This window comes from Oryzias latipes, chromosome 9 (genome assembly GCF_053564925.1).
Source record: "Oryzias latipes strain Hd-rR chromosome 9, Olatipes_Hd-rR_3.1".
In the NCBI taxonomy this organism is placed as follows: Eukaryota; Metazoa; Chordata; class Actinopteri; order Beloniformes; family Adrianichthyidae; genus Oryzias; species Oryzias latipes.
In genome coordinates, this window is record NC_136245.1 from 23,280,428 (window position 1) to 23,305,611 (window position 25,184).

Here is a 25,184-nt window from a genome sequence, read left to right on the forward strand (position 1 = left end):
AAAACTAACTGATATAACAGTAGCTGCAAAATGGCTACTTTTAAAGATCATTCACTGGAAAAAAAAAGTTGCAAAAAGTGTTAACTTTTGATCTTAAAGCTGATATGAGTCTATTTGTGTTTATTAGTTGAGTATACAGCAAATAATTGTAACTTGCTTTGTTCAAAAAAGCAACAAAAAACTGTTCAGTGTAAACTTTGGTTTATCATAAAATAATTTGAAAAAAGTAGAAATCACAATCAAAACAGTTGATAAAAGCCAGAGGATTCTAAATGTTTTCATTTAGGGTGTCCATGTGAATAAATTAACACGTGGCCCATACTGTTGCTCATTTGTAGTTCATAACCCTTTTAAATCCCTTTTAAATAAACAGCTTACTAATGAATGAAGTGGTCCACAGGCACGTGACTGGAACGATTTTTGGGGGCTTTTCCGCTAGACTTAAAATAGGTTTCTTAAATTAGAAAGCTTCTTCATGCCAGCTCCACAAGCTAAGAGTTTAAAGGAATTAATTATAAATAATATAAGGTTACAAACCTCTGAATGTAAAGAAATTAGATAAAACGTGTATAAACCATATCACCTTGTCTTTTTTGTCTACGTAGATTATGCCACTAAATTCAAAATAGTTTTTTTTTCTTTTTTAAAATTATTATTATTTTTATTATGGTCTGTTCAACAAACTATAAACACATCATTCTTAAGATTTATTAATCTAATTGGAAATAAATCGGTAGGGCTTAAAAAAGGAACAAAGCTCCGCATTCATAACATCAAATTTTCAAAATAAGACACAAAAGATCAACTTATTTTATTATTACGCGAAAACTATTTGTATTTTAAAATAGTCCTATAAAAGTACAAGGACAGAAGAGATAATAAGGTGTTAACGTGTGTTAATAAAGCGTATGCTTTACCTACAGTTGCGTTTGGGCGTGGGAGTATTTAACTTTGATAAGAACTGACAGGAAGTTGAGCATGACGTCAGTGTGGGCGTCACCCGCGTTTAAAAACAGATGCTCCAGGTTTGTGCAGAGTTCCACTGATATTTGAGAGGTGATGCATGGAGTTGCTTGTTGGACAGCTTTCAGCCTCATTCCTTTTCTTCATTCTACATCCGAAACGAGGTATTAATATTTACTTTCTTTGTCAATATATAAAGGGGCTGCTCATGACAATAATTTTTCCTTAATGTATATTATTATTACGTTTTTAATATTTCACAAGACAAAAGAAAAGTTAGTGGCATTATTTTAAATTGGGGACATTTATTTTAGAGCAAAAAACAAATCAAAAATTTTCATTTGACAAACATGGCACACACACAAAATTGGACAAAGTAATTATAAGCTTTTCAGTTATATAAATAAAATTTAAAGTATTCCAAGATAGGAACATTTCCAAGCACAGAAATCGTATAATAGCTTTCAGTTTCAGTGTGTTCGTTTTTCCCTTCTTTGTTTCATTGTCTGTCAATTTCTGGTCATTTTTGTTCAGCTTTACTAAATCTAAAATAGTATTTTTATATTTAACGTGATGTTTAAACTGATTACCAGCCTGTAGGGGAAAAAAAAACTTTTTATATTTAGGGGAAAACCTATTGTTGTAATTTAAAACCCTGATGAAAGTGTTTTAGTGATCCGTTTTTTGCTAAGCAAAAGTGGTTTATGACTTCTTACTTAAAATAGAATCTTAACCCTATACTGTAAAAACAATACTTGACTGTTTTTAAAGTCAATGATGTTAACTGGACTGGGTTCGTCTCTGTAAAGGGTTGAATTCTCAGAAAGCCTTTAACTAGTCATTAACGTTCCGCACAGGTAACACCGGTTTTCCTGATTGCCAAATATGCAACAACTAAACTTCTGCGGGTAAATTGTCATATAAAGGTCTGACTATCAGCTGCAGGCTCTCCTGGAGCCCCCCCCCCCCCCCCCCCCCCCCCCCCCTTCCTGAGGTCTTCTGCGAGAGTCACAGGTGTTCTGCATCATGTGTATTATGTTTCCTTTATTTAAGCTGTCACACATAAAGTGTCGAAGCATCTTTATGTTTATTCTCAAGTTTGAGTTGTGGTTTTGGCTCTTGGCATTAAAAGCCTTCTACTTGGAATTGGGACCTGTGTCGATTCTTCCTGCTCTTGGGTCTCCCCCCCTTGGCCTCACCGTCACATAAGCTGAAATTCTCAAAATGACTCAGGAATTCCTTGTATGGGGAAAAAAAAACGTTGTTGCAGTGGTTTGAAATGGAACTGCTTTCTTAATTCTTTAGTTGTGTTTTTATTGGGGTCCTAGTAGGTAATAAATATTTCAATATTCTACTGTTATTCTACTGTTATGCGAGTTAGGTTTATTTAAATAACTTATATCATACACAAAGTATGCCAATATGTTGCACATAGAGAAACACAAATAAAATCACAGGAAACAAATTACAAGTAAAACAGAAAAAACACAGCTGACACAGTAAAATAAAAGTTATAATAAAAATCACTTTCTAAACAGAAGAGAAAAAAAGACTTTAGCTGGCATAAATCTGGAAAGAATAGCTTTTAGCCTAGATCTGAACATTGACTGAGTGGAATTCGGAATTTAGCTTTATATAACTTAAACAAAATCATCTTAAATCCAATTTCGGGGTTATCAAACCTGTCCTCATGAGTCCTCATGTTGCCACATGTGCTACAAATTGCTGGGCTGCTAAAGGAGAAACGGGAGGCTGGGACGACAAGTCAAAAGCAGTTTTTGCAGTTTTAATTTCAAATTCACAATGCCTGCTTTAATTTTATAGTTGTCCTACAAAATTTAAATCACAAGAATTGGACGTCTGAAAAACTAATCTGGTGTGACGAGGAATCAGTTTTTTATTATTTCCTGTTTAAGTGATAATTAACTAATCTAATACTTGTTAAGTCCACATCTTGAAGGACATCACAGCTATTTAATCAGTGAACAAGCGACTGTTCTTTACACAACTCTTTCTTTCAACGTGTATGATTTGTTGAGCAAGCCTTTATCATGTTTGCTTAGTGGGATTTCCTTCACATTACATGGTAGTTTTTTTTCCCTTTCATCTTAGTACTTTTTTCTACATTTTTTGTTTTGTTTATCAGGGTTAAGATGCCTTTATCATGACCAAAACCTCTTGCCTCATATGTGCTACATTGAGAAAGACACAAGGTCAGACTTTTAGAATGAAAAAAAATCTTCCTCTTAAAAGTCCTCTGTGTGGAGTTCATCTGAGGAGAGGGTGTTATTGGTGGACGGAAGATAGGTATAAATCCAAAACGCTTTGGGGAATAAGCCAGCAGTTTTTGGTAAGACGCTGATAAACATTTTGTGATGTTTGGGTGTACAATCACCCAGATGGTGTTGTCAGATTAAATTTTTTTTTATAACATATTAGAACGTTCAAGCTGCTAAATGCAGGCAAAGAAAACCTCTGGGTCTTTTAATGGTTCTTTTGAGGGAATTTGTAAGACATCACTTAGAGAAATGCTAAACCTGGTTTAAAAAAACAAGTTGCTTGGATTACAAGTCATATTTTTGTTCACCTCTGCCTTTCCTTCCAGGAACCAAAACACAAAGGATTACTGGTCATATGTTTGTTCACCTCTGCCTTTCCTTCCAGGAACCAAAACACAAAGGATTACTGGTCATATGTTTGTTCAACTCTGCCTTTCCTTCCAGGAACCAAAACACGAAGAACACCTGATGAGCCCAATTTCATTATGAGAAGACCCCAGGATAATTTTTTCCACCCCTAGAAACAAAACCTCCAAGTTTCAAACATCCAACATGTGACACAACCGCTACAGTGGATCATGTATTTATGGCACTGAGAACACTCTGTTCAGAACAATTTGAGCAAACAGTTTGGTAATTGCAAACTGTGGTGGAAATAAAAGGATTATTTTAATTGTTCTTTCTGAGCTGCCAAAACTCAATCTGTAAAGCATCATAGTTCAATTCTTTCCTTCGAAATGCTGCAAAAACGCAAGCTTCCTCTTCTACTAAAGTTCTTTGCAGCACTTTTGTCACTGTGGCTGCTTTCCTTCGTCAGTCTGCTAAAGTCAGACTGGACCCCTGCCTTCAAGCTCCACTACGACTGGCTGGAATACACAGATGATGGCAGTCCAGAAAGTGAGTGCAACTGCTCGTCAATCCTGGAAGGAGACCAGGAAGCACTGGATCAGGCCAAATTGCTGACCCTCACTAGAGCTTTTCAGAAAAGAATTAAGATTTCTGATGAGTACTACATCAATGCAACCGAGGACTGCAGGTGTGTAATTTCAAATCACACATTTCCATAAGTGTACATTGACATGTGTTAAGATGCAACTATATGTTTGAAACGTTCTGCCTGCAGGTTATTCATTAAAACCAGGAAATATATAACATTTCCCCTGAGCAAGGAGGAGGAAGACTTCCCTTTGGCTTATTCCATGATTGTTCATCATAAGGTCGGTACCATCTTAATCTGGAAATTTAAACTGAAACATCACCAGGCAAGATAGTGCATTAGAGCCAGTGTAAATCACTATCTTTACAGCTATTATTCTCTTTATGAGTCTGGCAGTTAATAGTTAACCCCTATAAGTCTTAGTTAATAAGAGACAGACATGAAAAAGAAGGCGGTTATCGCTCTGTCCTCACAGCAAGAAGGCCGAAACAGAACATCAGTGGGGGACCTTTCTGTGTAGTTTGCATGTTCTCCCATCGTGCATGCTTGGGTTTTTTCTCAGAGGACTCTGGCTTCCTTCCACTGGTTAATTGGTTACTCTATATTGTCCCTAGGTGTGAATGTGAGTGTGTATGGGTTTGGGATTTAAGGCTCTGCGACACCTGGCGACCTGTCCAGGATGTCCCCTGCCTTCGTCCCAATTGGCTGGGATAGGATCCGGCAGCCCCGTACCCCAGACAAAACGGGTTTAGAATATGAATAAATGATTTGAAGGTAGAAAAAAACAACGAGGGGTTTAAAAGTTAAACATGCAATAAAAATATCAAATTTTCAGTTTAAACCCTCATGAAGACCTTAATGATAACATGACAGCTCTCAAAATTGCACAATATTATTTACTTTGTTTACCCAAGTACATATTTGATGCAGAAATATAGATTTCTTTACATATAAAATAAGTTATGTATTGTATTCCTTTTCCACTTCAGGTGCAGAATTTTGAGCGACTTTTAAGAGCCATTTATGCACCTCAAAATTTTTACTGTGTCCATGTGGACAAGAAGGCGGAGCCGTCTGTCTTCGCTGCCATCTTAGCCATCAGTTCTTGTTTTCCTAATGTGTTCCTGGTAAGCCAGTCTGTCGATGTGGTCTACGCCGGCTGGCCACGCGTCCAAGCCGATCTAAACTGCATGGCTGACCTGTATAACACCAGCAGAAGATGGAAGTACTTCCTCAACCTCTGTGGTCAGGACTTCCCCCTCAAAACCAACCTGGAGATGGTGAGGATTCTGAAAACTCTGAACGGTGGCAACAGCATGGAGTCTGAGAACATGCCACCTGAAAAGAAATGGAGGGTGACGAATGCACATCAGATTGTTGATGGAAAAATACAGGTATTATATTCAAAATATTTATTGTAGGTCTACTTAATTTCTTTCTAAGAAAACGTTGCACTGTTTGTGCTTAAGAGAGACGTCTTTCACTGTTCCCAGGCAAAAGGAGAAGCAAAGAGTCCATCTCCCTTCAACCTGCCCATTATGTCAGGAAATGCCTACATTGTGGCAAGCAGAGGTTACATCCACAGCGTGCTACACGACAAACGAATACAGGCGCTCATCGAGTGGATGAAAGATACCTACAGTCCGGACGAGGCCATCTGGGCAACCATTCAACGAATACCAGGTGTTCCGGGCTCAACCCGACCCAACCGCAAATATGACGTGTCGGATATTAACGCACTTGCACGTTTGGTGAAGTGGCAGTGGCATGAGGGGTCACAAGATTCCCTGGACGCTCTGTACCCAGTGTGTCATGGCAACCATGTCAGGGCAATATGTGTTTATGGTGCTGGGGATCTGCAATGGCTGCTTGAAAATCACCACTTCTTCGCCAACAAGTTTGACACAGACACTGACCCCATTGCTATCTACTGCTTGGAAAGATATCTGAGAAAAAAAGCTCTGGCTGAGTTGGAGTAGGTGGATTGATAAAACTCAAGTCATAGTAGTTTTTTGCAGTAGAAGACACTTTTAAACTTCAGTCTCTCGGAGAATAAATGTATTATTTAAACTGTAATTATTTTTTTAAGTAAATCTTAATAAAAATACAGCTCAAGTTTTGTGGTGAATTTATTTTTCCCTCTCACAATATTATTTCTGAAATAGTAATGTAAATAGGTACTTGACTGTGAGATGCCTTTTATGAAGAAAGCAGTTTGTGGCCCATTTAAGGTTTTGACATGGGGACAATAAGCTTTTGTGCGCCTTACCTGTAAGTTGAACTTTATGTTGGGGGAGTGGTAGTGAGTCCCAATTACAGTTGGCTCGTCCGTGCCCCTGTACTTGGCTGTGGACCTCCCCTCTGGCTCTTGTGTGCTCCTGTACAAGACCGTGTGACTCGTCTCTGCTCCTGCTCTTACACTTGGTTGTGGACTCTAACTCTGGCTCGTCTGTTGCATCGCCTGTCCATCCTGGGGAGCATCCCTCCTTCATGTGGACATCCCCAAGCTTTCCCTCTTTTTTTTTCTTCTTTTTTTTCTTTTCTTTTAGGAATCCGTTTTCTTTAGGAATTTTTTCTTTACCGAGATCTAAGGTCTAAGGGCAGGGATGCCTAGTTTAATTTAGTCTGTTTAGTTTAACCAAAACCTATTGAATTCTGACTATGTTCTTTATGATTTCATGTTTATGGTATGAAGCCCATTGAGACAACTAATGTTGTAACATTGGGCTATATAAATTCAAATTGAATTGAATTGCAACCAAGCTCCCGTTGCGTTGTTTACTCTTATTTGTTCTGAAGATAATTTAGATATGACGTTAAAAGGTTAAACGGTTTCTTCGTTTTTTCTGGATTCTGGGTTTTTTGGGAGTTTTTCCTTACCGCGAAGGGGGGTCTAAGGGCAGGGATGCCAGTATAGCATAGTCAGTTTGTTAGTTAATTTTAGTATTTTCCTATTGAACTCTTTGTATTGTGATCCTTTTAAGTTCATGTTTTACTTCGAAGCCCATCGAGACGAATGTTGTTGTGATTTTGGGCTATACAAATAAAATTGAATTGAATTGAATTGAATTAAAAGGAGAATGCCATCAGGTTTCCTTTACACATTGGGAATCTGTTATGTTTGGCAGTCTCCAGAGAAAATGATCACATTCATGTAGACTGACTTACCAGGAGAACATTAATTTCACATTGTTAAATTATTGACTAGGTACAAACATTTCTAAGTAAATCAGCATGTCAAGACTTTATTAAGAATTCCCTGCAATCGAAAGGAAGACAAGTAACAGAGGAAACCATATTTAATGAAGTAAACTGGTTTACAACAAATGAAGACATACAAAGAAAAAGACAGCAGGTACTTTTACACACAACTGCCCCCCTAATCACAGTTTTTTTTAAGAATATGTCAAATGGTTGCTGCAGCTCCAAACTGATTTAGCAGAGTCCTGCAGTTTCAATAGTGAGTAGTTGTTCGAAAGATTAAACTCAGGACTAAGTGACATAATGAAGTATTTTTCTCCACAACAAGCAATAAAAACTAATGGAAACAGCTGAAATTTAATTTTTTTTTTTTTATCCAAACCAGTCAGCAAGCTTATTTAGTGACCTAATCACAGCCTTAAGAGGATTTATGTCCACTTTTGCTACTATAAATGTACCAGCTTGTTTGACACAAAACCCCTCACCAGAGAACATTACAAAATAATGAATCAATTATAGCTTTTTAGACCTTGAATACATAAGATTATACTCTACTCTAAATAGAGAAACATTTAACATTCTATTCATAATCTAACAGTTCAACATTTTGATTTTCCAGGGAAGAAAAATGGGATGTAACAAAACTTCTGGTTGAAAATGTTGCTTTACAAGTTTTAGTTTTTCACCATGGTTTGATTGTTAGTGCTCGAGGGAACTCACAAAGAGATGCTTTAAGTAAAAAAAAAGTTGTTTTATATTAGAAAGCAATATGGGAAACATGGTCATGTGATGCTCTGTGTAAAAATACACAGAGCATTTTCCCTTCACCACAGTGACAGTCTCTGCAGGGCCAATACAGGATTACTGTATTGTGATAAGCAGCCATACGACTCTCCTTGAGAAACAAGTGAATACCTGATGTTTGAAACACAGCATTTCTATTTTGGACCCATATTTTATATGTTCTGTGCCATGCAGATCATGCTGCAGGCCTGCTTTCATATTCAAGACATGCCGTGGTAAAGAATGCAGCATAATGCAGGGAGAAAATGGGCAGCACTCCCATCAATCAGCCGAGCGCCCCTTGTCGACTCTGAGAAAAAATGAGAAGAAAGCGATTTGATGGAGTTGGTTTTACTTTTTGGTATAAAATCACAAGAATTGTGTGTCAAAGAAAAAAAACAACCATGAACGTCTTGACAAAGAAATTAAGAAAAAATTACTATAAATTTTGCCATATATTTCCTTGGAAGTTACAGGACAGACTCTCAGTTCCGTCCTAAAATATGGGTGAAAAAATGCACAAAATTGGTGCACAAATGGGTTTTTAGAGGCCTTTTATCCCTCTGTTTTCAGTCATTCTTTAAGTATCATTTGTAAGAAAAAGACTTAAATTAAATTAAATTAAATTATCACACTATCTGACACACCTAGGTGTGTGAAATTTGCCATCTCCCGGGGGAGCGGTGAGCTGCAGACACAGCCGCTCTCGGGAACCATTTGGTGGGCTTAATCACGTAAAAAATGTAATCAAACAATATCCAACTTAATTTGGATTTGACTGGATTATTGCAATGCACTCAGTGTTTTGCTAAAGCATAAACAGGCCTGCAGCGTTTTTTGTGTGTGTGATGCACTCCGAAACGGTTTAAAATGTTCAGTGGTCTACGGTTTTGACTTCTGTGCATTCCCTTTGTTATAAACTAAGGGGTGGTCTGGGAAACTTATTGTGTAAGATTTATTTTGTATTTTGGGTTTGAAACCAGTGTTTTCTCTTGTTTAGATATAGGCCAAAAGGGGACATTTTGTGTATATTTTAGGGTAACTGGCGTTATTTATTTTTATACATTTTTACTTAATTGGAATGTTTTATATTTTTGGCAGAGTTTATTTATATATATTTTTTTGCCAAATTATTATAATTTATTAAACAGGGCCCTTACTAAAATGTGGCTAAATGTTGAAGTATCTCTGTGTCTCTTTAGTTTTTATCTTTTATTTTTTCCCACCTTGACATCATTGGAACCCAAGCACCCACCCTTCTTCTACATAGAAACCTCTGTAACATTAGACTGCTTCACTATTGTGGATCAAGTGGAAATAACATCAATTATTACGTCCTCCAAATCCTCAACGTGTCTGTTAGACCCAATTCCCACTAGACTTTTTAAAGAAACTTTTCCCCTAATTAATGATTCCATATTAACAATGATAAATACCTCTCTGGAAACGGGTTACGTGCCACAGTCTTTTAAATATGCAGTTGTTAAACCTCTTCTGAAAAAGCCCAGTTTAGATCCTAGCATGTTGGCCAACTATAGACCAATATCAAACCTCCCCTTTATTTCTAAAATCCTGGAAAGAGTTGTAGTTAAGCAGATTTACTGCCACCTACAGGACAACAGCCACTTTGAAGACTTTCAGTCGGGGTTTAGACCCCACCACAGTACGGAAATTGCACTAGTTAGAGTCTCTAATGACTTGTTATTGGCCTCAGAAAAGGGACTACTTTCTATTCTGGTCCTGTTAGACCTCAGTGCAGCCTTTGACACTGTCGACCACGGTATTTTACTCCATAGACTAGAGCAGGACATAGGGATCAGAGGATCTGCTCTCCGGTGGTTTAAATCCTATCTGTCCGATAGGTATCAGTTCGTTAATGTAAATGGACAGTCCTCTCAGTGCACTAGAGTTAACTATGGAGTCCCACAGGGCTCAGTCTTAGGACCCATCCTGTTTACCCTTTATATGCTACCCCTAGGAAACATAATCAGGAAACACAGCATTAATTTTCATTGTTATGCCTATGATACGCAGTTGTATTTACTCATGAAACCTGACCAGAATCAGGATATAGAGAAATTGAATGCCTGCATCAGAGACATCAAGACCTGGATGACAATTAATTATCTCCTCTTGAACCCAGAAAAAACTGAGGTCATTATACTAGGTCCTATAAGCCTCGGGGATGCTCTGTCTGCTCAGATAGTCTCCCTGGATGGCATAAGTATAGCCTCCAATTCCACAGTTAGGGAGGGGACTTGGGGTTTTATTTGACCAGGACTTATCATTTAAGGCTCACATATCTCAGGCGTGCAGAACTGCCTTTTTTCACCTGCGGAATATTGCTAAGATCAGAAATATACTTTCTAAGAGTGATGCTGAAAAACTCATCCATGCATTTGTTACGTCGAGGCTGGATTACTGTAACTCCTTGTTAGCAGCGTGTCCTAAGAGTTCCTTAAGAAGTCTCCAGCTTGTTCAGAACGCAGCTGCTAGATTGTTAGCAGGAACTCGCAGAAGAGATCACATCACTCCTGTGTTGGTTTCGCTCCATTGGCTCCCAGTTGATTCTAGAATCAAGTTCAAGATCCTTCTGTTAACCTATAAGGCCTTACATGGACTGGCCCCGTCCTATATTAAGGACCTCATAGTCCCTTACCATCCGATAAGAACACTTCGCTCGCAAAACTCAGGACTGCTTGTGGTTCCTAGAATTAGTAAATGTACGGTTGGAGGTAGAGCATTTAGCCACCAAGCCCCTTTTTTCCTTTTATGGAACAATCTCACAGCTCATGTAAGAGAGGCCGACTCAGTTTCTACATTCAAAGTTAGACTGAAAACATTCCTCTTTGGACAGGCTTATTATCAGACTAGCTAGTATTCAGAGATTATTTAACTTAATGTTAATGTGTTTAAATTAAACTTAATAACAATAACTTTTTGTTTTAAAAGGCTGCTAGAAGTTGAAGCTGGGGTAACTATGGTGCACTGGGGTTCTGTCCTCTTTTCTCATCTACTTCTACCCTTCCTCTCCTCTATTCTTGATCATCATTTATCATTCAGTTTTCCATGCCGCTGTTTGGTGCAGTGCGATTCATGTATTGTCACTCTTTCCCTCTCCCCTCCTGGGGAGTGGGAGTGCTTCCAGACTCAAGTTGGCTCATCCGTGCTCCTGTTCCTGACCGTTTACCTCGCCTTTGTTTCTGCTCCTTCACCTGGCTGTGGATCCTGCCTCTGGCTCGTCTCTGGCTCGTCTCTGCTCTGTACCTGACCGAGTACCTCGTCTCTGCTCCTGCTTCTACACCTGGCTGTGGTTCCTGTCTCAAGCTCGACTCGCGCCTTTGACTGTCCCCCCAACCACGGCTGGATGAAGCTCGTCTGCTGGACTGTATATATGTAGTTGTAGATTTAGTTAAGCTAATTCTTCTCTAAGAGTTCTGGTAAATCGCCTGGCCGTCCTGGGGGAGGATCCCTCCTTCATGTGGGCACCCCTGAGGTTTCTTCGTTTTTTCCGGAATCCGTTTTTTTAGGAGTTTTTCCTTACCGCGAAGGGGGTCTAAGGGCAGGGATGCCAGTATAGCTTAGTCGGTTTGTTAGTTCATTTTAGTATTTTCCTATTGAACTGTTTGTATTCATGATCCTTTTGAGTTCATGTTTACTTCGAAGCCCATCGAGACGACTGTTGTTGTGATTTTGGGCTATACAAATAAAATTGAACTGAATTGACTTGAATACTCTAAACTAACAGTAGGGCTCCACGGGTGCCACACAAGGAAAACAAATTAGAGGTTACATTCATGTGTGTTGAAGAATATCAATACTTTAAAGTGTTTTTAGTGCATGTAGCTCTGCCAGGAAATATCTGATAAAAAAAATCAATCATGAGACTCTTTCATTGTAGAGTTTCTTTTGCTCCACATAAAATAAACATCTTAAAGAAAAAACATGGAAACCAAGGGGTCACTTTGACACTGCATTTTGCCTCATCTTAGAAAAGCTACTAGTGCACATACGAAACAAAAAGTTTTTATGTCTATGAGAATGTGTGCAGAATACACAAAAGCAAAATCATGTGATTGTTCTGGGTCCAAGTGCTGAGTGAAGAAAAGGATTTGCTGGATAATATGTGTTCTGAAGAGAATGTGCAAACATGTAAACACGGGCCATACGGGCAATTGCCCGGATCACAATTTTAAAGGGGGCGGCGCCACTATTGTTTTTCTATTATCTGTTATATCACAGCTGCCTGCAGCTGCATCCTGTCTTTGCATGTCCTCTGATTGCCATTGTTGGCCTCCCATCCGGCCTTCGCAGATTCGGGTGGTTCAGGACGTCCAAATATGAAATGTGCAGTTGGGAAATGAAAAGACACACAAGAGTCTGCATGAATTTTCAAACCTTTTGCAAAAGGGGAGAGGTGGAGAAACACGACCTGTTAGGCTCTGTGGCTGTCCGCTATCCCTGTCCTCAAGGCAAAAAGGCGTTTTTATTTTTCAGTAAGCGAAGACGAAAGCACACAAAATACGTCATCAGACCTGTGTGTTTTTGTGTAGTCTGCATTGCAGGCGTCGTGGCTCCATAAACACTCCAGTACAGAAAGAAAACAGAGATAAAAAGTCACACACAGGCCTACTGCTGACCTCTGCACATTTTCTACTACTGAAGGCAGGAATCAAGAATATGTCTGCAGTACAATACACACACCTTCATATATAGAATCCATTAAATGCATAATAACAAGAACATAGAAAATATAATAGAAACCCCTGTAATGCATAATGAAAAGATCATAGAAAATAATATGGAACCTCTGTTCACCTCAACACCATCCTCAAATAATTTTGTTTAAAGTAAGGTGGCAACAAATAAGTGCACAAATCTGTATCATAATCATAATTACAGTACTAAAACAAATCATAAATATGTTTGGTTAAGACCTGCATTTGTCTTACTCAAAAGGCAAGTACGTGTAAATGTAGCTATGTGGCCTTTATAGTGAAGAATATATAACACATACGTAGAACTTGAACAATATAAAAACCATAGAACTGGTTCAGAAACATTTTCAGCAGATCATGCATGTCTACATGTGAGAGGCCCCACTGCAGTTTAGAGGAGCAGACACGTGGGAGGAAATGGGCCTGGGAGCCGTGGAGACCACTGACCAGGCGGATTCTGCACGCTCCTCTCTGCATTTACATATTCATCTATACATTGTATAAATCCCCGGGCAGGGAGAGAAACCGTGCTCTTTCTTGTGTTCCTGCTGTGATCCCTGTTTTAATAAAAAGCATTCAGGGAAATTGATTGAGTCCGGATATCTGTATTAGGAATATTGTTAGGGTAATAAATCTTTGGCTTGAATTGGAAACCGCGCTTTCATTCCAACAGAATCTCCACGCTTCAGTAGGAAAGTCGACCTGTGCTAGGCTGGCTTTACTTAAAGCTTTACTTAAAGCCAGCCTAGCCTGTACATCTAGTTGCAAACTACACCTTTAGTTCTTCCCCAGGAGCCTTTTTTCAAAAAAAACAAAAGTTCCATGGGTTTTAAGTATGGTATGTAACAAGCTAGAATGGGAAACAGGTGATGGTGTTGTTGCATTTGCTTTAGCATAAATATTTTTGTCTCAAGTGGACTCCACTTTAATATGAAATTAGTGAAGAATGAACTATAAAACTATGGTTGTTAACTTTGAAACAGAAATTTACATTTCTGCATTTTGGTTCAAAACAACAAGCATCCTTATTACATCTCAGTTTCCTTAACCCACATGTCTGTTGTATAGTCTACTTTAGTTACAGCATTCTTCCAAACCCTGTAACAACGTATTCATTTCTTTTCTTCTTGCTCACTTTCTGGGTGCAGGGCATAACCACTGGCAACATTCAACATTCCATAGTCAACTTCCAGCTTAAGACTCATCACCTTATGTGGCACGCTACACCTTGAGAACCTTTCAGCAAACTCCTCCTTCAGATTCACTTATTCTATTCTTCTTTCCACCCATGATAAAACAGCTTAAACATGTTCCCAATCTACAGGTCTTGCTCCATTCTTAACTGCTTTGTTGAACAAACAGGACATCCGCCTTTCTTTTTTTTAAATTATGTCAGCAATTTCTATAGTTTTCTAGATAAATGTTTCTACATTCAAAATTCCTATTCTAAGTTCTAAACTCTTGCCTTGCTTTTACTATTTCTCCAAGCAAACCTACCGTCCTCCTCTCAGTCTTCAATCAACAGTAGTCAAGCAGCACCATTTCATTTAACTTATTTGTTTATAGGGCACCTTCCACCACCATCCGAAGAGACCCAAATTGCTTCATGGAATGTCAAACAAATAAATAATATAAGGATAAATCATAAAAAATAACCAAAATAATAATAATAATCAAATAATAATTAAAAACATAATTAAAGGTCAGCTAGGCAGGTACTAAGGCACGGTACTAGTGGAACAGTTTGGCTTTAAAACTCTCCAAAAGTTTGGCCTATAATAGTTTATTCCAGAATTTAGGAGCCAACACAGCAAATACACAGTCCCTCAGGAACTTGCATTTGTTTCTCGGTCAGAAGAGCATAGAGACTTTACAAGGGAATATTTTAAAAGCAAGCTAGCAAGATAAGAGGGTGCACTCCGTGTGAGTAACTTAAAAGTAAAAACAAGAATTCTAATAAAATCAAATCTTCAACTAGCAGCCAAATTTATGCTTGAACGTGTCAGCACTACAAATAAATCTAGTTACGGCAGTTTGAACCAGCTGCAACCTCGCCACTGAAGCTTCAGGCGATCCAGCATAGAAGGACCTGCAACAATTAAGCCTGGATATCACAAAAATGCGTGAGTGGCAATTTTAAGGTTTGGCTTTGATAGGAAAGGCTTGATCCTAGCCAAACATTAAAGCTGAAAAAAGCACAACCTAGCACATGAAAGCAGTAGATTGTTCCCCTCTTTGTTGCATTCTATATACCTATAACATACTGTTTGCATTTGAAACTTTATTTTAATTGATGGTGTTTTCTATCATCACATTTAGATAATACCATGTACCAGTAAATCTAATTCCTCTGTGCTTTCTAGAACCAGTATGTAAATAATGTATTTGTGAAGATTCTGCACAATTTCAATAAGAAAGATTTACCTCTTCTTCAGCTTTGTTGGGTTGCTGATTCTTCCCTCCATATATCACTAATAAATTAGTCCTGAATCTGAACCAATAGCTAAAAGGCTCACTTTCATCAGAGCTAATGACAATCCAATTCCAGTCTTTGCCCTGTTATCCTCCTGGCTCTTCAGTTCGGAGTGGTCTGGGCCTCTGGGCTCTGGGGTCTCTTCACATGGTCCAAGGTCATCCCAGACATGCAAGATGTCTCCGGCCCAGAGCCTAACTGCCAAAGACTGTTTTGTGCAAAATTCCTATTTCAATATTAAATCTTTCAATCACACTTTCAAGATCTCTCCCCATTGAAATTGTGGAATGAAAAAAATGAATTCTTTGTTTTTAATTTGTGCATGTTTTACAGAATTTCCTTTAGTCTTTCAAAGCAAAGAAAGGAAGCGATTCATTTCAATCCATTTTTGCTCTGCTCTTTCTGTCAACATTAGCTCATGTTTGCCAACAAGCCCATAAGGTTTTTCTTGTCTGTTAAAAATGAACAATTACTTGAGGGGTAAATGACTGCTGCTCTGTGAAGTGAATCAAAGTATAAAGTGCCAAGTCGGCAATAAAAATTGCTGACTTGGCAAATGCATTAACTTTGATTATTGCAGTTTTCTGTATGGTAAACATTTAAAAGAAGCTCAAATACAAACAAAAAATTCAATAAATAAAAAAAAAGGAAATTTTTCTGATTTATTTAAGAAATCTCACATTCTTGGAAGTTAATTGAAATAAAAAAGGGGGGAAAAACTATTTGTAAATGATTAAAAAACTAATTTTCCAAAGCTGATGATGACAGAGTACTCACTTCAGGACACTGGGTGGAATGTGGATATACTCGATTGGTATCAGTTCTCCAAGCTCCCTCAGAGTTCCCACATACTTGATTTTACTGTTGAACTTGGAACTGTGAAAAACAGTCATAAAGGTTTACAAATGTCAATGTGGCTAACAAAATGTTGGTTTTAATGGAATAACAAGCTTTCTTCAAATTTTCCAAGATGAAACTTTAAAAACGGATTTCCATCTCCACTCAGTTGTTTTTTGAAGCAAGGATTTGCCATGTTAGGAGGAAGTGAGATCCTTTCTGAGTCAGTGAGTTAACATTTGCATGCGAGTGATAACAGGCACACCTTATGAATGGCCTAGTGATTCCCAGCAACGTCCGAATGAACCAGGAAGGATGAACAATGATGAACATTTTCAGGTTTTTCTTGAGTCTGTGGGACAGAATGAGATAAGGACATTTATTATTTTATTGCATTTTACCGCACTTTTTTCATGACCTATTTTCAAAAAAGGAATATTGTCAGCAAAAGTTTATAGAATTTTTTATGGTAGGGTTATAAAGAAGATCCCTTCATTTACATGTTGTTTCTTGCCTTTAAGAATTTACACTGACTAGAATGTTAAAATGTGAACACGTTCAAATTCTGGGGAAGTTGAGCCTCTAAAGAAGCTTCAGTTAGAAAACAGAAAAACAGAAAAAAAACAGAAAAAGAAAAACAAATCTTAGAAAATAACTTGATTTTCATTAGCATTTTATTACAATGTGTTTTCACTACATGGAATCCCTTATTTTGTCAAACATAAAACACAGAAAAAGAATTTTTTAAAATCATTTAGGTACTATCAATCTTATTTGGATACTGTCCAGGTCTACATCTCAGGCCTAAGGAGCTTGATAATGTTGAATAAATAAGGAAATACCTGTTACTAGGAATCATGCAGAAAACACCAAACTGTAACAGGGTATGGGTGAGTACGATAATGTGTTGTGCATGTAACCCTTGTGCTATCCCTGGCACTTTAACATTGGGAGTTGGGTCATCTCGACCCACTAGACAGTGCGCTAAACCTTTTTTCTTCAATGATTTGCGAACCAATGCAAGGGTGGGGTCATCTAAGATAGCACAAGGGTTACAGGCATAAATGTTGTTGGTGCTGTGGACCAAGAGGTACACGATCTAAAGACCAATAGGTTCCAAACAGCAAATCAATTCCACTTTTTAAAAAATGCCTGTTTTATCTACTAAGGACGGTCTGCCGCAGACAGGCCTCACCGGCTGAACTGACTCATTTCAGTTTCTCTAATTTCTAGCTTGAGAACTGATATAAGGTTAAACTATTCAGATCATTTCTGACTCACTGTTCAGATTCTAGAAGGCAACTAGCCTGAAGCCTGAAGTAATCATTGACGGTTACATGCAAGCCTCAACAGTGGATTTTAAAAATAAGCTTTTGTGTGAGACAGAGTTGAATCAGAGATTTGTTGAGTCTGCTTACCTGCCAATCAACACATATCTTATAAATTTAGCTCTTAAAACATTTGAGCTCTTATACCATCCAAATAAATGCTTTAAAATTTAAATATAATAAAGTGAATTAGAGCAGGGTAGAAAACAAAAAAATAAAATAATGTATAAGTTCAAGTATATAGATTCAGTTTTTTTCCCCAAAGGTTCTTTCAAATAATGAGTTTTCAACCAAAGCTTTCAAATAACATTTCCCAGTAAAGTAACATTTCCAATGGAGTTTTCAAGTAAAGGGAACTATCTATGCAGCTTTGAAGCTGATTCAAGTCAAATATTTTAAACATATAATTTAAATATGTCCAAGTGTAGCGCCACATGTTCCCCATTGAAAGATGTGACGCTTAATTCAAAAGTACCATGGCCATTTTGGCTCCGATCTACCCTCCAATGGGGGTTTGAGAAACTGCATTGTGTTGGGTTTGGGTAACTGTCTGGAACAGGGGTGTCAAACTCATTTTCACCGAGGGCCACCTCAGCATAGTGGTTGTCCTCAAAGGGCCATATATAACTTATACATGTAACTAAATGTAATGAAAAATAAATGTAACTACTCCTTAATGTTAAATAACTCATTTATTTATTTATTATAACTTTTTAAAGGGACAATTACAGTTGCATAGAAAACATATGTTTGCTTGTTACTCTAGCACAGGGGTCGGGAACCTATGGCTCGCGAGCCATATATGGCTCTTTTGATGGTCACATGTGGCTCGCAGACAAATCTTTAATTATACTTTTTTTTATCATTAGTCCAGTCCTTCTCGGGCGCGATGCGATGCCAGAGGCGCGCAATAGTAGCGGTGCTTGGAGAGAAAAATCTGCGCCAGCGCTATCAGTTTACTATTATCTATAATTTCACAGAGTTTGTACCAACTGGAAACCTGTGAATTGCCGTGCCTAAAAGTGCGCGCTCCCGTCTCTGAGAAAGAGCGCGCAGTTGCGGGGACGGGATGTGTGAGGGAGAAAGCAGGGGGGTGGGGCTGAGGTGTTGTGGGGACAGGCAGCAGGTGAATCGCGCAGGGATTGTAAAAACGTAAAACCCGCTGCCCGTCACTCACTGCGGCGTGTGAGTGTGTGTTTGGCTCCCCGTCTGCATGTGAGCAGTCTTTGTCACATCTACAGAACATTCAGACCTAAGATCACGTTAAAGTCTCAACGCCTGCATGAAGCAGAAACTCACCACGTATCAACCAGACTAGACCATCAGCAAAACTACCACGAGAAATACTCATCATTTATTAGCAATAGCATAACAATGTTATTAAAAAGAATCCACAGACTTATTGTACTTTAAAAATGTTGAAATTACATCAAATGCACACATTCACTTGTATATTTAGTTTTAAACATATTGTCGCAGACTGAGTTGGATGGCTGTTGGGCCGCGTTAAAAGTTCTGGAGTTCATTGACCGCATCAAGCACAGATCTGATTGGCTCTCAGTTCTGTCGCTCAGCCTGTTGTTAGGTAGTTTGGACCAATGGGGTTCAGCTATGGGCCGAATAAGGGAAATGGGAGGGCTGGAGCGGGAGCAGGGGAATATAAAGTTGGTAGAAGCGCTCTCTCTCGTCTCGTGTCGACAGGAGAGATTCAGGAGTTGATGAATTAGTTGTACGGCGTTTGTTGCGGTCTACAGTAACCAGAATAAAGAACCTTAAAAGAGGTTAAGTCTCCGTGCCTCAGTGTGGGAAAGGGACGCTACATTATTGTATGGCTCTTTCGAAATTACATTTAAAAATATGTGGCGTTTATGGCTCTCTTGGCCAAAAAGGTTCCCGACCCCTGCTCTAGCAGAAATCCTTTTAAGTTTGATTCTGTCAGGTTAGGTTATATGGACAGTGTTTAAGTCTTAATGTATAGTTGCCCAATCAGATGTTTCAAGTGCGATTCCCCCTAGATATGAATAAAAACACACCAAATTTAATTTCTTATTCTAAGAAATTAAAAACTTTTAGGCTCTCGCGGGCCACATCAAATGACATGGCGGGCCACGTTTGGCCCGCGGGCCTTGAGTTTGAAACATGTGGATCGGAACAAAAGGAAGGAGGATGGATAAACTGACAGGAAATCACTTTGAAGAAGTAAATGAAATTGTGGGTTCTTAAACCAATTAATCTGTCACACAAATAAAAGTTAACTTCCTTTCATGCTCAACCAAAAACCTGAAACAGCACAGATATTGAACGTTGTCAAGGTGTAAGCAGCTCCTTCCATTCAAGGACAGCTGGTTACAAAGGGGAGGCTGGCCTTTTTTCTGCCCCATTTTGCTCACTTGAATAGACGAGGAGGGGGTCTGCCTTAGTGCTCCATCAAGCTCAAGAATGCCTATAAGTCCCTAGCACCTTAAATCTTCATGAATACATTACACATCATAGGTTTTTTTAAAAGCAGTAGAAGTGTTTCAGGTCGTTCTATTTCTTTATTTGTTTGGCTTTGTTCCTTGTTATTTGCCAGGAATGCTTTTTGCCTATAACCCCACACAGATTTTGAGATCCCCTGTGGCTTTTAATAATAGGAGATAAAAACATCCACCTTTGTGGTATTATTTCCAATGTCTCTGAAATGGCCTTTGTTATTGCTTGGAGGAAATTCAATAGCAGGCATAACTATGACCATTTTATATCTAGGCTTTTTATTCATATAATTGAATATTTTGTTGTGATAATCTAACATTTTGTAATTTCACATTTAAGTTAGTCAAACTTGTGTGAACAATAGTAAAGATTTACACCCCTGTGAATTATGTGGATTAGTAAAGGTTTACCTTCTGTCTATCATTTGATAGCACCTTTTCATCCATGTAAACCCTGGCATCCTTCTGTGAGGAGTGGCACCATTCAGGTACACAATCATGTAATCTTCTGCCACCATCAGTTCTAACGTACTTATGACATACCTGAAAAAAAGATGACAAAGATATCCGTCCTACAGAAAAACTTGTTCACTAAACAAACAAAATTTTTCAGACATAGCCAGAAAACAGTGAGGAACAGGTTCTTTGTAGAAAAGCTTTACTCACAGAAAAAGATTTTCCATTACATAGCTGTAGTTGTCACAGTCGCTGTCAGGCAGAAAACATGCGGCAAACACTATGATGGCATTTTGTTCACAATAATAACCTGAAAAATAAAAAAAACAACAAATACACAACTTTCAGTTTAAGTATTGGTTGAAACTTAAAAAAAATATTGAAAAAAATACTCATTTAAATTATAATGTTGTAAATCAAGTGTATTCATATAAAAAATGTAATCAGACACGCACACACTGACACCCACACACAGAAATTACATTTAAAAGCTGTTTACTTCCTCATTCATACAAGGGGCATTTATCACAATGTTTCCATATCCAAATTCTGTTTTCCGTTTAAGTGACAGAAAAACCTGACGCTTTACAACATTTGCCCTCTGTTACCTGAGAGGAGAAACTCTGTCTAGTCTTAGAGATTAACATTCAAAGTAATAGGTTTTCAAATGCGTTTCTTTGTGTCACAACAAAATTTTATGTAAACGTATACACTGCTAAAAAATGACATGCAAAAATTCCAAAATATATATATATAATATACATATATAAAAATATATCCTACACCTGTATGAATGAAATATTGTTTTTAAATGCTTTATTCTTTACATAGTTGCATGTGCTGAGAACACAACTACACAAAATTACTACTGGAAAATAGGCTATATAAACTAGCCTATGGAGGTCTGGATGTGGAATCATACCGAAACTAAAATAAACTATAGGCTGATCCAACTTCGATGTGATGTCTTTGAAACAAGTTCCAATGAGGTTCAGTTGTGTGTGTACTCTCCACGTGCCCATATGACTTCCCTGCAATGCCTGGGTATGCTTCTGCTTCTGATGAGGCGCTGGATGGTCTACTGGGGGATCTCCTCCCACACCTGGAGCAAAGCATCTGTCAACTCCTGGACAATCTGTGGTGCAACCTGGCGTTGGTGGATGGACCGAGACATGACGTCCCAGATGTACTCAGTTGGTTTCAGGCAGAAACTGCTGACACACTCCAGCCACATCACAGCATCATCTTGCATTAGGAGGATCTCCGTGCCAACCGCACCATCATTTGCTCTCACAAGGAGTCTGAAGATCTCATCTCGGTAACTAATAGCAGTCAGGCTACCTCTGGTAAGCACATGGAGAGCTGTGTGACCTTCCAAAGAAATGCCACCCCGAATCATTACTGACCCACTGTCAAACCGGTCATGTTGGACAATGTTGCAGGCCACAGACATTCTCCATGGCACCTTCAGACTCTGTCACGTCTGTCAGATGTGCTCAGTGTGAATCTGCTTTCATCTGTGAAGAGCAAAGGGCTCCAGTGGCGAATTTGCCAATCTTGTTGTTTTATAGCAAATGCTAAATGTCTTGCAAGGTGTTGGGCTGTGAGCCCCACCTGTGCCCTCATACCACCCTCTGTTTCTAACAGTTTGAGCAGACACATGCACATCTGTGGCCCTCTGGAAGTCATCTTGCAGGGCTCTGGCAGTGCTCTTCCTGTTTGTCCTTGCACAGAGGAGGTAGCAGTCCTTATGCAGGGTTGTTGCCCTCCTACAGCCCCCTCCACATCTCAGGGTATACAGGCCTGTCTCCTGGTAGCGCCTCAATGACACTACACTGACAGTCACAGCAAAACTTCTTGCCACAGCTTGCATTTATGTGCCATCCCAGATGAGTTGTACTACTTGGGCCACTTGTGTGGGTTGTAGATGCCATGTCATTGTACTGCTAGAGTGACAACACTGTCGGCATTCAAAAGTCACCAAAACATCAGCCAGAAGACATAAGGACGGAGGGATTGTGTGTGGTCGCCACCAGCAGAACCACTCCTTTATTAGAGGTGTCTTGGTGATTGCCTATTATTTTCACCTGTTGTCTATTCCACTTGCCCAAAAACACACAAAATAAATTCTCAGTGAGTGTTGATTGCTAATTGGATAGTTGGTTTACACAGAAGTGGGATTGACTTGGAGTAACAGTAAGTTGTCAAGGTGTTCCCTTTACTTTTTTAAGCATGGATGATATCCTGCTTTAAAAACAAACAAACAAATAAAACACCTAAAAACAACAATAGCCAAGCCTAAAGCTAAGCTTCAGCGACTAAGTATTTTTAGGAAACTCAGTTTATGTTGTTACACCTTTTAAATAGAAATTGAGGCTAAAAATATTTGCTGTTCTTTAACTAGAACGTTTCCTTTTTATTCTGTCAGGTGGGAAACGTAAAAAAAACAAAAATTAAAACATAAATTTAACTCTAATTGTCATCTCAGTCTATCTTTTGAAAACTTTGTATTAAGCTTATGATTTTTTAAATTGAATTTATGAATGTAATAAATATAATTTCACCAGCCACACAAACAGAAGTATCATTCGTAAAGGTGTAACCTTCTTCTTTCAAACATCAAGGAAAAGGGGACTTTTCACATGTTCACCATACCCAAATTAATTTCAAATCAGGGCCCACACGTTTTATTCACAGAAAAGGGCAGCTGTGGCTACATCAGTATCTTACCATCACCAGGTGTGAATGAATAAGGGATACATTTTGTAAGCGCTATTGTAAGCGCTTACAAAACTTTATCTGGAAAAGCACTAATAAATCCAATCTATTATTATTATTATTATTTATTTATTAATAATAATAATAATTTTTGTGCTGCAGGATGTGAGGAAAACTCGCGATATGCAATATTAGTCATCAATATTGCGATGACGATATAACTTGTGGTATATGAACAAACAGCAAAACAACCAAAAACATAATTTTTTTATAATTATCTGGAAAAGCACTGAGAAATCCAATCTATTATTATAATAATTATTATTACTTGTAGTATACTTAGATGGACTACTTTTTGCTATTGGTAAGTATGGCACTACCGTCTAACCACCAACCTACGCATGAACTAAAGAAACTGAACTAGAATCAAATGTGGGGCCATATTTTCAAAGCTGTGGATGTTATTCACTCAAATATTTAAATAAACTGAGGCCAAAATTCCACAACCTGATGCAAAACAATAACTGCAAGTTCTTTCTGAACATAGTTAAATCAAAACTTAATAAGGGTGGTGTGACTAGCTTTTTATTTATTTTTGTTACCTCCATGAGAAATAACTCTTTTGTACGGTTCAATGCACTTCATGTCGATGCGATGCTCCTGCTCTCCAATCAGGACGCTTCTCCACAGCCGGCTCCCTCTGCTCTCCTCTGCTGCTCCATGGACTGACGTAGAGTGAGATGGAGCTGCTCCTGCAACCGCGTGGGACTCTTCAGCAGGGTCTGCTGTTCATGAGAGCAGTTTAGGACATGAGAACAATTGAAAAACACATGTAGCTGGATTTATCTAAATACAAGAAAGACATGTCAGATGTAAGGCCGGTGAAACATAATCAACACTATCATTAGTTCATCTCACAGTTTTTGCTAAAAGTCCCACTCCAACAAGAATTGAGCTTTTAACTTGGCATTTTTCTATTGATAAAGGATGAGAGGGACTGTAAGTTAATGGGAGAGAGTGTAAACAAAGGGATGACAGGAATTCAAGGCAGGCTTGCTCCGAGCCAACAGTTCCACCAACAACTCAGAGGCGACTTTTTAATAAAATCTTGCCCCTCTGCAGAATACTGTGTCCTAAAAAATGACAGGTTTTTTTTATTTTGGCTAAAAACAGTATAATCATCATTAAAAAACCACAGGGAACACTTTGAAAATAGATCAAAAGATGATTGGAATGGGACTTTAAATCAATCAAGTTAATTTCTGATGTTATCTGCCTTCATTTGTGTATTTTTTGTACATTATGCTCATGTGTTTGTTTTTCACTACCGTTTATGTTGAACTCCAGTGAGTCGCCTTCATCAGGCGTGTCCATATCATCGATGTTCACGTCGAGATCATCCCCCGTGTCCAGCGCCTCGTCCTCGGTGTCCAGAGCATTTTCTGAGAGAAGAGACCCCTCGATGTGGTCCAGCGACACATCCAGAGGAGGAGCAGCCAACTTCCTCCGCTGGCTGGACCCCCCAGATGCGTCCACGGACGACGGAGGGTCTGTTTGAACAGAGTTTCATAATGTGGTACTGTTTTATATTCGAACAGCACTGTGGACAATAATCCTCTCATAGGGGTCACAACTCAGATAAGTTTAGAGCAGCTCAAAAGATTTGAAAATCAAACAGAAAACAATGACAAGAAAAAGTCAAGATTTCTCTAAAGCTCTGAGACATTTTGATAGTTTTGAATTCCTTGAAATACAATTTCAAGTTTAACCCTAAAGCTAAAATTTTTTATTTTTTACAAATAATCGCACAAAAAAGGAAATTTTGAAAAGTTGAGAAAAGTCATTTATTTTGGTTTGTTACCTTCTCTGTTATCCAGCTCCTCACAGGAGGCCGTCTTCATCAGCATCATCTCTGGTGCATCAACTTCTTGCTGAGAGTGTCTGCTCAGAGGCACAGAAATACAATAATGAACCACAACAAAAATGATCATTGCTACAACCAGCACCACCAGAGGCACAG

At 38.5% G+C, this 25,184-nt stretch overlaps 2 protein-coding genes across 4 annotated transcripts in view; one reads left to right on the forward strand and one right to left on the reverse strand.

Moving 5' to 3' along the window:
• The first annotated feature begins 991 nt into the window (after positions 1-991).
• On the forward strand, positions 992-6,294 carry LOC101157299 (glucosaminyl (N-acetyl) transferase 1). Its single transcript, XM_004072346.5, has 5 exons — positions 992-1,127; positions 3,687-4,278; positions 4,366-4,459; positions 5,169-5,573; positions 5,673-6,294. The coding sequence occupies exons 2-5, from the start codon at positions 3,980-3,982 to the stop codon at positions 6,156-6,158; spliced, it is 1,284 nt and encodes a 427-aa protein (XP_004072394.1). The 5' UTR covers positions 992-1,127; positions 3,687-3,979; the 3' UTR covers positions 6,159-6,294.
• Positions 6,295-7,460: 1,166 nt separating this feature from the next.
• Positions 7,461-25,184, reverse strand: part of LOC101169950 (prune homolog 2 with BCH domain) — a 47,685-nt gene continuing 29,961 nt past the window's right edge. For 2 of the 3 annotated variants that reach the window (XM_011479469.4, XM_020705864.3), the window contains exons 11-18: positions 25,026-25,105; positions 24,493-24,714; positions 23,767-23,949; positions 20,657-20,756; positions 20,402-20,533; positions 16,457-16,543; positions 16,132-16,230; positions 7,461-8,473 (exon numbers count right to left, since the gene is read on the reverse strand). In XM_011479469.4, coding sequence (XP_011477771.1) covers positions 8,446-8,473; positions 16,132-16,230; positions 16,457-16,543; positions 20,402-20,533; positions 20,657-20,756; positions 23,767-23,949; positions 24,493-24,714; positions 25,026-25,105 — 931 coding nt within the window. In that variant the 3' untranslated portion in view covers positions 7,461-8,445. The remainder of the gene's footprint in view (positions 8,474-16,131; positions 16,231-16,456; positions 16,544-20,401; positions 20,534-20,656; positions 20,757-23,766; positions 23,950-24,492; positions 24,715-25,025; positions 25,106-25,184) is intronic. The other variant, XM_020705863.3, reaches the window with a different exon arrangement.